The sequence below is a fragment of the Trichoderma asperellum genome, chromosome 3 (assembly GCF_020647865.1).
Source record: "Trichoderma asperellum chromosome 3, complete sequence".
NCBI classification, from domain to species: domain Eukaryota; kingdom Fungi; phylum Ascomycota; class Sordariomycetes; order Hypocreales; family Hypocreaceae; genus Trichoderma; species Trichoderma asperellum.
The window spans coordinates 2,175,259-2,187,323 of NC_089417.1; the positions used below are offsets into that span (position 1 = coordinate 2,175,259).

The window sequence follows — 12,065 nt, forward strand, 5'->3', positions numbered from 1 at the left end:
TTCAAAGGCTGCAGGTTGTGAGGGATCAAGCAAGTTATTATGAGTTGCGCTCTCGCTTCAATAGGATCTCATAAAAACAAAAATATTATTACTATCTAAGAAAAGAAAAGAGTTCCTAAAAATACCGTTTCTTTTTTTGTAGCATAATATTCCACAATTTGAGCTGATCCGTTCGCACTTCGCCTTTCTAATCCGGCTTTAAACTCTGTGATAAACACTTAGGGTATCTCACTGCCTCTTCACTCATATCATCTCCCTCTCCCAAAACACATCCACATATAAAACAAACGTCAACAGTCCTGAAAAAAATAACTTCATAAAGGGAAATAAAAGTCAACGAGGGCGAGCATTCGTCCCCGATTCGCCTACGCCATGATAAAAAGAGAAAACTAGCCGACGGGCTGTAAATGCTACACCACACACTGCCCAAGTCCTATTCGCTTCATCTCAAGTCAACTCATTTTTCAGGCCTCTGCGTCCTCAAATCTGGCCTGATTGTAATACATGTTATACTGAGGCTTATTGAAAAGATGCCAGCAGTTAGGAGCTTGCAAGATGTATCTATGAATCGAGTATTAGCATGCCAAGGTGCCATCATCTAAATCGTCGCAGCATATGAAAAAAAAAAAGAGGATTAAAAACGTACCTTGCCATGGCCTCTCTGAATCGAGACTTGTACTCCTTAGGACTAGTCACAGTCGGTCTGTTCCGACCACCGCCTGCGAAACCGCGATCTTTGATCCAGCTTTCAAGCTTCTTGTCCCATGTATACGTTCTGATGCAATCAATGATGCCGACAACCAGCTCCTTTCTCCTCTCATCAACCGCAATCATCAGGGAGTAGTCCATTACGTTCTGTCGCGCTAAAAAAAGCGTATCGTTCCAAACTGACGCCCTAAGAAGCTTCTTGGAGTGTTCGCGCGCGAATAAAGGAGATTCGTAGATATACTCCACCATGTTTTCGTCTAGTAAAACTTCATTTTGCTCGCCTGTTGATTGAATTTTGCGGTTTCGCATAGAACCCTTCAAATCAAAGATTCTCGTTGGAGATCTATCGTAAAAGAGATTCTCCGTTACTAGCAAGTCTAGTTTGATATCTGTTCCTGTCACTGGATTTTTTATGAGGATTTGGAAGAATCCCATCATCTTCGCGATTACAGACGGCAAGTCATGGAACAAAGCCTCAGCCATGATACTGAAATATCCTGGAGCAAATCTTAAGAATGCAGATGTTTCGATAGTCGAGAGAGACTATGAGGAGAATGCGGGGTTAGCAAAGTCTACTAAACTTGATTCTCTCAAGCATCTTCATTTCTTACCTTTAGAACTAGTCGATCGTCAAGCGTCTTCAAAAAGACAGACTTTGTTTTACCACCTTTTGAATCCCATTGAAGACATCGCGATAACGACTCCACTATCCGTTCGGCAACACCGCACTTCCGTCTTAGAGCATCGAATTGCTCTGCGTAGAAGATCTTACAAGTCATGACCGCCGCGCCTTCCTTGAACTGATACTTAAGATGCGTGCCGGTGGCGCGGAGTAAACTCTTCTCCAGCTCTGTTTCGTCAGCAGCCCAATCCGGATTATCTGATACTGGGGCTGATTTTAAATCGCCATCGATATTGCCGTCCATGTTCTCATCTATGATGCTATCCGCTTCCCGCATCATGGTCTGGTGCGCATCTCGTCGGATGTTGGCTAGCTTCTCCTTGTAATCATCGCTGTTGAGGGCCAACGCAATGACCGAGCTGGGCTCATCTTCTCGAACAATGATGTCTGAGTCAACAAAGATGTGATCTGTGGCATTGACGGGATACTCGAGCGCAGGCCACCCGCTGGCTGATCGTTCGGCCCAAAAGTTGGTAAGGTATTTCATCAGGCTTGTTTTTTGGTGCTTTGGAAGCTCAAGCGGAATTTCGGCGTTAGAATCAGCGATTTCCTTAATGTCCGGCATAAATTCATCAGATACCGAGGGCTCAGCGTCACTAGTATTACCCTCGTCATCTGATATGCCTTGGCTCGTATTCACGTGAGTGCTATCTTCGTCCCATCGAGGCTGGCTATCCGAATGCAAAGGAGGCTCGCTGGGAGTTGGCGGCTCCGTCTGCGACCCTAGCCTAGACGACCCTTCTCCTTTTCCTTCCAGGGGAGTGGAAGACGTTTCCTGTGATCGTGTCTCTAGGTCGTGTTCTGTATTTGGTTCGCTTGTCACAGCAGGTTCGTCAAACGCTTCATTGACGTTGTCATACACTTGCACAATTGCCTGCGTCGATGTCTTGGGTAGCATAGGACGAGGATTCCGCATGCTGGCGGCACGCTTCTTACGGTCTCGAATGCGTTCCTTCTCAAATTCTCTGCTGAACTCTCTGCTGAGCTGTTCAAAGTGTTTTGCTAGAGTGGTGACTTTGGATTCTTTCTTCTTATTCTGAACCATGCGAGGAATACTTGACCCGGTCATCTTTCCCCGGCTTTTCAATACAGTCAAGCCAAGTCGATCAGATAGTTTTTTATCCGATTTGATAGACCCCTCCGACTGTTGATCTGAGTTGGCAGGTTCTGAGGATTTTGCGATAGAATCGGAAGAACCAATTGACTTGCCAAGTGACTGTAACCTAGACAGTGTCCGCGAAGGCTGCGATATGGCTCTCGTTATTGGTGGTGAAGTGCTAGTAGCAGACTTTCGCCGAGCACCTTGTTCTGAGACCTGTCTGGGAGTTTCCATATCCGCGGGTCTCTCGCTGGAGTCCTCAGATTGTCTTGGTTGTAAAGACTTCTCACGGCGGCTTGCCTCGATCTTCTCAGCAAGAGACTGTCCAGATGCAGATGAATTTGTGGGACTTCTAGCCATTCTGACTGGCGATGCGGGTGATTGCGTTACTGATGCTCCATCCGGCGGTGTCGTCGCCGCCGCCGCAGCCTTTGTATCTTCACTTATCGCGGTTCCTTGAGAGTTTTTGATAACAACAGGAGTTGAACTTGCCAAATCTAGCGGATGAGCATGCTCAAGGGAGTCCACTGTCACAGGCAAAGTTTGTACACCCTCGACCTCGATCCTCTCTCCGGTCAGTTTCGCAGAAGTGGTGCTGGCTTCCATACTGTTGTTGTCAGTAAAGTCCGCCGTTTGCGAAGGTTTTTCCTCCGGCTCAGAAAAGGTTTGCGATGGACGCTCTTCGCTGTCCGCAGCAGATTCCGTTCCTTCATTGGAACCAAGTGATTCCTTAGACTCGTTGTCGGTGAATATCTTCTTTAGCTGCAGCATCGTAAGTTGCCGCATGTCTTTATCTCCTAGGAAGTCGGCCTCAAACGTGGTAAAAGCCCGATCCCATTCGGTGATTGCCTCCAACATTTCTCGAACGAGGATGTTGAATGGGACAACCTCGTAGTACTTGGAGTTGACGTAGATCTCTTGCAGCCGATGGACCATAAGGGCTTGTTCTTCCTGTGCCTTTTGAGACAGCCTTTCTAGCTCTGCTTTGCAAGATTCAGCTTTTTCGGGAAGGACACTGTCGATCCTAATGCTTTTGAGCCGCGCCTTTACAGATGCCATGAATTTTGCCCAGCGCTCATCCATCTTTGTGTATATTTCGTTCTTGAGCTTCAGATCGTTACTCACTTTCCAGGTAAGTCGCGCTCGGGGTACAACGATTTCGAGAAGGTCAATCGGATCCCAGTGAATTCGAACACGAGAGTCGTGCAAGCTAAAGTAACGAACGTGATCCTTTTGATGATCGTGAGGGCATTCCATGGCATCTTTCATTCGCAACCCACGGCCCCAGTAAAGGAGCTCCAGGTACTTTCCAAAAGAGTATTTATATGTAGTCTCCGACATGGCAGTCTCTTCCGAGTCCTTCTGGCAGATTTTGCAATAAGTCCACATTGAGATTCCATCTCCCAATTCAGGTAACCTAGGAGGGGCATTCGGAAGATGCTCTACAAACACAGTGACTCGAAATTGGTCATGAACAAAAGTACGATGATGCTGGACCATCTTGCGATCGCACCCGTTGGAGTCGCAGATTTCATCCTTACTATTGACCAGATGTTCGATATACTGGCCGAGAGTGCAGTCCGGGTCCATGTCAGCATCTTCACGTTGCTCGTCGTAGAAGTTGATGCCAACTAAGACGGGCTCCGTGCAGGGAATCTTTGTTTCGGTGCAAATCACGGAATATAGAATGATGATGTTTTGGTGAGAGTAGGGATCAAATAAGTCCAAGTTGCCTTGAATATACGTTTCCCACTGGCGAGTCTGGGTCTGGTAAGTGTAAAGAGCTTTGTCGTACTCGGCGTCGTGTACCGCATGAAGAATCTCCATTATCTGACGAGGTGCTTTCTGGCCTAGTTCTTCGACCATTTCTGGCTTAATAAGTTGAAAGTTTGGTGGATCGGCCTTTTCTTCAAAGTCTTCTTCGATCATATCTTGATCTCTAAGACGTTTAAGATATAGGAGGCGCCTCTCTTGCTCACGAGCTTTCATAAGAAGATATGGCTGGGTGAATCGCACATATGGCGAAGCCGAAAGAATCTTGGTCTCATACTTGGAGACCATGTCGCTGTAGAAAGTCGGCATGGGCACATCATCTGGCACCTGGCTATATGTAGAGTCATGAATATGGGATTCATGCAGCGATAGTAGCTTAGGTGGCTCAGGGCTGGCTTGATCTAGCGAAAGCTGCGAAGCAGGAGCCTCATCAGTGTCTCCGATACAAGAACTGTCTATGGTGACCTGTGAAGGTGGATCGCCTTCACTAGACGGTTGGTTGATCACTACAGTTGGCCCGTTTCTACCACTGTTTGCCGAATACTGTACTGAGTTCAGTGAACGAATGCTATCGTTCAATGCTTGGAAAGAATTAGACAAGGAGGCAGATTCATTAGCCTCAGGCGGCTCAACAGACTCATCCCGTAGAAGACTCGACTCGAGTTTGAGATTGTATACAACGTAGACCATAAAGTCAGTGATGTATTTCATCTTCGCAAGAAGGGCATTGCTAGCTCCTCGAAGCGTGATGGTGCATCCGAGCTCACGCCTGCATCCGGAAAGGAAAATGTAGGACTTCTTTCGGCCTGGATAATCATTGTTCACAAAAGTTCTAACCTCGAAGGCACTACACCTCCCAACTTGAGCCTCCAGCATGTCAAAGGACTCGATAATCTTTGTCTCAGTGCAGCGGGCAACGGCTGCTATGACTGATCGTTTGACGTTGAACGCAACCGCAATATTGGCATCTGAGAGATACTGCAAAGCCAAACCAGAAATGGTCTTTTCTGCAAGCACAACATGAGGTTTGAGTTGAGCGATTCTCTGGACCACGATTCTGAGAAATTCCTTCTCCTGCGCAATGACCGGCTCCAAGCTCATAAATTGCTGCTGGTGTCTCTGGTATTCAATTGGAAACCCAACAAGCAAGATCCTGGGATTTGTGATCTTGCGTGGCATGCTCTTCAGCGCAAGATTTTTGGTGAAGACTATTCCAGAGATGTAGGATGTATCGCCAGGTTTGCCTCCTGGGATTCGCTTGAGCTTCACATAGGTTCGAATATCCATGGATTCGCCATTTGCCACGTCCGGGGACACATCATCCGTCGCTTTCAAGAGAATAGGAACAAGCGCCTTTTGCCAGGCCTCAGGGTTAGGTATATCAGCATCAATCAAGAGCTGATAGAGGAGCCTGTCAACATGCCTCAAACTAGACTCGTTGAGTTTTGTTTTGGCCTCCTTGCGCTTTTGGAGTGAGTTGCTTCTAGTCAACTGGGTCCCGCTGTGGTTTGGGGCATCTACAGGAAACAGCATCTCCGACGATGTCGACGGGCCTTTGAAAACAGAGGATTTGGGACGGGGAGAGCCAAAATGGTGAACGCTGCCGCTAACATTACTGTGATTGCGTCTCCGAGTTGACCTACGGTGGCTAGCGAAGCCGGGCGTCAATTCATCAAGCCCAAATCCACTCCGGCTGAAGTGGCTCATTCCGCTGATGCTTTTCTCGCCCCCTTTATGGCGGTGGTGCTTCTTTGTAGAATTCATGAGCGATGAAAGGTTTGATTTGTCAGGGTCAAAGCCTGTAGGGGGGATCTCGGCTGATGCGATGGTCGCAAAAATACTGCCGACTTGCTCATCCCCGCTCGAATCATCCGACATGAAATCCGCCAATTCTGGGTCGATGATGTTATCAGCATGAAAAGCTGGGAACTTTGTTCGGTTGGAGTTTTCTTCTTGAATGCCTCTCCGAAAAGGAGCTTGATCCGGCTTGATCCTTCCTAGCAATCCATGCTTTGAATGATGTCTCTTGTGGCCAGCAGATGAATGGGGTCTACCAGAGGAAAGAGACTTGAGCGAGCGCGACGAGCTCGGCCGACTTAGCTGTGGAGCGCCAATTTCCAGAACAGAAGAGGTATTGTTCGATTCGTTGACTCGCCGGGTAGCTGGTATTGTCATCATTGGCGTTGTTACCGGTCTCGAAGTCTCCGGGCTTTGCAATGTCTCTGGTTCCTTGAGAGGCTGTGCAAAAGCAACTGTTGATTTTCTGGGATCTTCCGAGCCAAATATTCTTGGTAGATACGACTGCTCATCTCCAGAGTCCTCCGAGCCACTGGCATCGAACCGCCGAGTGATGACATCCAGGCAACGCTTACAAACCCGGAGAGAGCCAGGAAGACCAAATCTTTCACCTGAAATGACGATTGTGCACTTGGAATCAAAGATGAAGCCACAGGTACGACAGTGGTGCTTTCTGCGGAACGCCGTAAACGGAGTCTGGCAAAGAAAACACTCCTTTACAGTCTCGTCCTTCATCCAAAACTCTTTGCTTAGTATTTGTCTGCGCATTCTGTCTAGCTGAGCGTTCATCTGATCCGACGCTCCCTGATGGCCAGCTGTGGTACCTGGGATGCGGATGTCGCCAGATCGTGAGCGTTGGGGATTGGACTCTTGAGTGAAAGAACTATGATGAACTGAATTATGGGCAGAGGTGCTAATAGGGCTGGCCTCAGCCGTTCCTCGGTCGGCAGACGAGTCTCTTGACGCTGAATATCTCAAATGGTTTGGGTGGCTAATACGATCAATAACAGCAGGCTTTCGTCGGATGTCGTCGGGAGATAGCAGAGACGATGCTGCAGATGGAGTTCGTGAGTGAAAGGTCGGCTGTAATGGCGATATGAGGGGACCTTTTCCCTTGACTGGACTCAACGGAGCTTCAACGCTTCCGCTCTCAGCACTAGAAATGCTGTTATCCCTCCGCACCCTTGCAGGAATGCTACCCTCTTTGGGGTCGAATAAAGTGGGAGAATCGACAGAAGCGAGGCGCGTGTGTAAGTCATTCTGGGCCTTGCCGTCATCAGTCTGAGCAGAGCTGCGGCTGGCATCTCGTATTCTCGGAGAGGGGCCGGCAATGGTAGGGCCAGCAGTTACAGGACTTGTGGCGTTTGTCGGGAGGCTCTGTCGGCTAGAGGGATGAGACTTGGAGCCACTGATCAGGCTGATGCTTCCAGATTTGGATGCAGCAGGCCGGCCATCGATAGGGTTGGTTGATGTTGTGGGAGAGGAAACATCACTTGGCGGAAGCTGAGATGTTGCGGTAGATATGGTGGTTGTCGTCTCGGCGCGGCTCAGAGACGATATCGATGGCTTCGAGGCATGTCCATCGCCGCCAGCTGATGACATCTTTCTGCCTGCCTTTTCCAACCTCTCGGCATCGTCCTCCCGCTGCGCAGCCTTGGACGAGCTGCTCGCACCAACTGCCTCTCGAAACCGGCTGTAGAGCCCGCTGAGGCCTTGCTGTACCGTTCCCCGGCTCTCGGTATCTGCGACGACCACAGGAGGAGGAGCAAAGTCGTTGAACGTGGTCAGCGAGTCGGTCCGGCTGGCTGTGGTGTGTATCTGGTCGAGGGCGTGCGCCAGCTGTTCCTTTTCCAAGGTGGAGCTCACCGAGACCGAGTGGACAGAGTCGCGGCGGTGTTGCGAGTGTGTAGGAGAGATGAGCGAGCCGGAGAAGGAGGAGGCGTCCAAGGGTTTCGAGGTGGACGTATGGCTCGCCATGGTTGTGTTATTGAATTCTATCTGGATGCCCTTGCTCTGGCTCTACGCATGCAAGAGTGGTGTCGTTGCTTCAACACCCGCCCGCCGCTTAGACGTCTATTTCCAAGCGAAGGCGCATACGCAGTGTCGCCAGCATGGTGGTGTAGGAGAGACGGCGAAGCGAAGTAGTCGAGACCGTGGAGGGCGGCGCTTCGGAAGGGTTGGGGCGACCAACAGCTTTGTCACAGCTGCGATGCTACCGCGGGGGAGCTTCTATGTAAGGGCTGCAGGCGGGCATATGCGAGCAGAGAGGCTCAAGGCGGGTGGAATGCAGGCCAAGGTTCCCTGCGAGGATCACTTTGGCGAGGGGCTCACTGGAGATGTCGTCAGTCCAGCCAGAGTGCATGTCTAGCTCGGCGGCGGTCCAGGTAGGGAAGCTACTTATAGCTCTATCTACCTACTAACCTATACGCACAACTGCTATACCTATATCGCAGGTGCTAATAAAGATGCGTCACTCCATATTTTTGATCGCTAAAATGTCACTGCTTATCGGCAAGCAGAGCGTTCGAAGCGCCTGATGCGACCTAACGACCTGCTAGCGGTGCATGTACCCGGGTACATGTGCTCTAGGCAACGGCGATCCAGTGGCCACCACCCGCCATACCGCCATACTATGTACAGTAGCGCTACAGTAGAGCTGTCCCCATGTGCGAGCTCCAGTCCAAGCTCCCGAATCTCCCACTCCAAAAAAAATCCTGGACCGCGTTTTGCGACGTCCCGCTCGCCTGCATGCTGTTTATGATCCGAGTCATGGGATGCGAAGCCCTGCCAGTGGCGCCCGGCGAGTTTCTTTGATTGCCTGGCCAACGGACCTCGCGAACTGTCGATTGCACCTCGAGTGGCTGCTCACGCTGCTTGGCCGTCGCTTTTTGTTGACGCCCAGGGCGTTACCTATAGATGCGCTGACGAGCCGCCGCGTCGCATCAGTGCCGATTTCAAAATGCCCTCCCCAACGTCACCAACGCGCGATATCACCGAGCTGATGGGCCGGCGGAGTCTTGCCACCATTCCCAAAGATCAGAAGTCGTTGCTCGAGGCGGAAGGCTCGTGGGCTGTTGATATGAAAGACGGGCCGCACGGTCTGTCTACCGTCCCGGGCCACGTTTTGCAGACTCTGAAAGAAGCTTTTGTTCGTCTCCAAGACAAGAACGACGAAGGAGTCCAAGAGGATGAAGAAGGCCAAGAAAACCAAGAAAGCGGAGACGGCCAAGACGGCCAAGAGGATGAAGAGGATAAAGATGATAAAGAGAAACCCAAACAAACGGAAGATGCTAAGCGCCCTCCTACCGTCAATAACGGTGACGAACAGAATGGACCCTCCCCTGGCTCAACCCCCCCGAGATCAAGTAACGTGCCCGCATCTTCGGAGAGACCTGTAGCCTCGTCACCAGAGAGACATATAGCATGGTCGGCCTCACCACCTAGGTCGCAAATTCATCCTAGGATATCCAATCCCAGTTCACCTATTGACGAGGCATTCGAATCGCCATTGCCCGCACCGCTCACTCAACCGCCACCGCCTCAAGCAGATGACGCTGCAGCCCCCAGCCCCTCATCGGGCATCAGCGAGCCCGATGATCTTGAGATAGAGGTTCCCCAGGCCCAAGAGAGCCACGAGGCTCCAATCAACCGTGTGGCAACACTGATCCATACAGCAACGCCTCAGGAGCCCACGAGCAATCTGACAAACACGGCATCCACTACAGATACGCCTCCATGTGCGCAGCCTCGTTTTTCATCCGGCCCTCATATTCCGATTCCAGCACCTCAGTTGTCTATGCTCTCAACTGATCCGGTCCATCATCGGACGCGGAGGATGAAGCCGATTCTTTTTGACGAAGATGGTCCAAATGCTTCTGGGACTCCTCCAATACGTTTAGCTCCTTCCACACGCATGCCTTCTACGCGAGCACCTCCTGAGCCGAGCCTCCAGAGCTCAGCTACCTCGACCCCATACGATGATGATATGATGGAGAGCTTGCCACCCATACCCCCGCCACACAGGTCTATCAAAGATGCCGCCCCCCAGACCAGTGCTCCGGGGCGGCAAGACGAGATCAATAGGTTACCCCGCAGTAATCCAGAAGCATCTCATGCTCGCCAAACGCCTATAGGTCATTTATACAAGATACAGGCAGCCATCGACGTGCTTATAAGTAAAAGCGGAGATCCCTATAGTGCTTTCACTGCTACATATCCCGACTACGCGACAGTTCATTCAGGCAACCTATTGAGCTTCATTGGGGCGTGCTGCCACCTCTATGAGCTCCAAGAAAAGAGACTGATAAGAGAATATTTGTACGATGACTTCATCCGAGCATGGTCAGGGTATTTGAAGTACGCACTCGACAAGGGTCCCGATCACCTTCCTGCCATCGAATGGTTCAACAACCTACGGGGCCCCATCCTGTTCAATCGTATGTGTGTAAACAAAGACAACCTAGACACCGTTTTGGGTGCGTATCCCGAGGAAGTCGCAAGGGTCAAAGCCGCAATGAACCAGAGCAAGCAAACGGAGCCAACTGCCGAGCTGGAAATGGAGCTGGAGCAACATGTGGAGGTTGTGGACTTGCTGGACGACGATAGTATAATGGATGACGGCGCCATAGAAGTGAGACGAGACGGACGGACGACTGTATCGCGGGCGCAGAAACGGCCAAGAGCGGCATCTTCCGGGGACATACCTCCTCCGACGAGACAACCACCTACTGTGCCGGCCCCATCACGGACAGCGCCGGCCCCGCCTCCTCCTCGACCCCCCATTCCGCGAGCTGCGTCCCCGGATCCGGAGAGCGACGACTTTGATTACCTCCCGTATCCTGCTAAACCGGCATCTCTCCCAAAGCCGCAGCCACAGCGGCAAGCAGAGGCGCAGTCAAGATCACGATCACGATCAAAACCACAGCAAGCTCAACCACAGCCTCAACCTCAGCCTCAACCTATCTCACAACCACAACCACAACCTCAATCACAACCACGACTCCAACCAAAGGTGCACAGAAGCCTACCTCAGCGCCAATCACCCCGACGCCACCCAACAACCTCGGCAGTGATCTCATCTCCAGTGTCGACAACTCGGCGACAACCCCCAAAGTCCTCCAACCCCAGAACCTCTCCGCGTCCGGCGGCCGAGTATCTCGGGAACCTCGTCTCAAACGGCCGCACCACTCCCAGTTCGAGCGCCAGGTCGGGCTCTTCGAAGCCACGCAAGAGAACAGCAGAGGAGCGGGCGCGGCTGAGGGAGCATTTCCGGAAGAAGGCTTCCGTTTCGTCGATGAGCTTCATTGGCAATGGTATTGACAACTAAGGAGTAAATAATTGAAAGAGAAATTGTTTGGCCTGGTTTAAAGCGTCTTATTTTTATAATGTATATGTTTTTTTTTTTTTTTTGATACGCGGCACGAATGTTGTATGAAATGACTGGGTGAAAACAAAAAAGATATTACAATCATGTGTACATGGAACATGGAGCATATACGGCGTTTATTGATACGGGATGAATATGGGCGGTGTTTTGCAGCAACGAAAAAATAGACACCCCTTGGCGCATGTGTCGGCGTTGAGACGGCACGAGAGACATGAAAAATAAGTACTCAATTTCTCCAAGTTTTGTTCTCTTGATTGATATAAAAATGCTTGTCTATTTCGTATAAAATGCGTTGATGCATGTATAAAAACATGTATGAGCTAAAAAAACGCTTCCTCCCTCCCCAGTCATGTCACATATTTGTTTGAGTTTGCCAGTATATAAATAAATAAAAAAACAAACAAGATAAAAATCCCGTTCGCTTTCAAGTGGAGAAAGCTGTACAGGGGAGAAAGGGTAATCAAGTGAGAAACAAAAATAACCGACTCCTTGAGGAGTACTTGCAAACCATCTAATCCGTCTCATTCCAGAATATGAATAAATATTTTTTTAAAAGACAGCGATACTGTAAACGCCAGTAAGATTTTCTTTTCTTTTCTTTTCTTTTCTTTTCTTTTCTT

At 50.2% G+C, this 12,065-nt stretch overlaps 2 protein-coding genes across 2 annotated transcripts; one reads left to right on the top strand and one right to left on the bottom strand.

Annotated features, from left to right (window-relative positions):
• Nucleotides 1-116: 116 nt before the first annotated feature.
• TrAFT101_005285 (uncharacterized protein) lies at nucleotides 117-8,360 on the bottom strand. Its single transcript, XM_024904347.2, has 3 exons — nucleotides 1,320-8,360; nucleotides 647-1,251; nucleotides 117-561 (listed from the first exon to the last, which is right to left on the bottom strand). The coding sequence occupies exons 1-3, from the start codon at nucleotides 8,034-8,036 to the stop codon at nucleotides 465-467; spliced, it is 7,419 nt and encodes a 2,472-aa protein (XP_024757516.2). The 5' UTR covers nucleotides 8,037-8,360; the 3' UTR covers nucleotides 117-464.
• Nucleotides 8,361-8,732: 372 nt separating this feature from the next.
• On the top strand, nucleotides 8,733-11,822 carry TrAFT101_005286 (uncharacterized protein). Its single transcript, XM_066127428.1, has one exon. It carries the CDS (start codon nucleotides 9,019-9,021, stop codon nucleotides 11,383-11,385), a length of 2,367 nt encoding a protein of 788 aa, XP_065983539.1. The 5' UTR covers nucleotides 8,733-9,018; the 3' UTR covers nucleotides 11,386-11,822.
• The last annotated feature ends 243 nt before the right edge of the window (nucleotides 11,823-12,065 follow it).

What these genes read in the sequence shown, in the direction of transcription:
- TrAFT101_005285 (XM_024904347.2), bottom strand. Translation starts at nt 8,036, where the DNA reads ATGGCGAGCCATACGTCCACCTCGAAACCCTTGGACGCCTCCTCCTTC. An exon ending in ACGATCGACTAGTTCTAAAG is followed by an intron (nt 1,252 to 1,319) that starts GTAAGAAATGAA and finishes TTCTCCTCATAG; the next exon opens with TCTCTCTCGACTATCGAAAC. An exon ending in TTCAGAGAGGCCATGGCAAG is followed by an intron (nt 562 to 646) that starts GTACGTTTTTAA and finishes CTCGATTCATAG; the next exon opens with ATACATCTTGCAAGCTCCTA.
- TrAFT101_005286 (XM_066127428.1), top strand. Translation starts at nt 9,019, where the DNA reads ATGCCCTCCCCAACGTCACCAACGCGCGATATCACCGAGCTGATGGGC.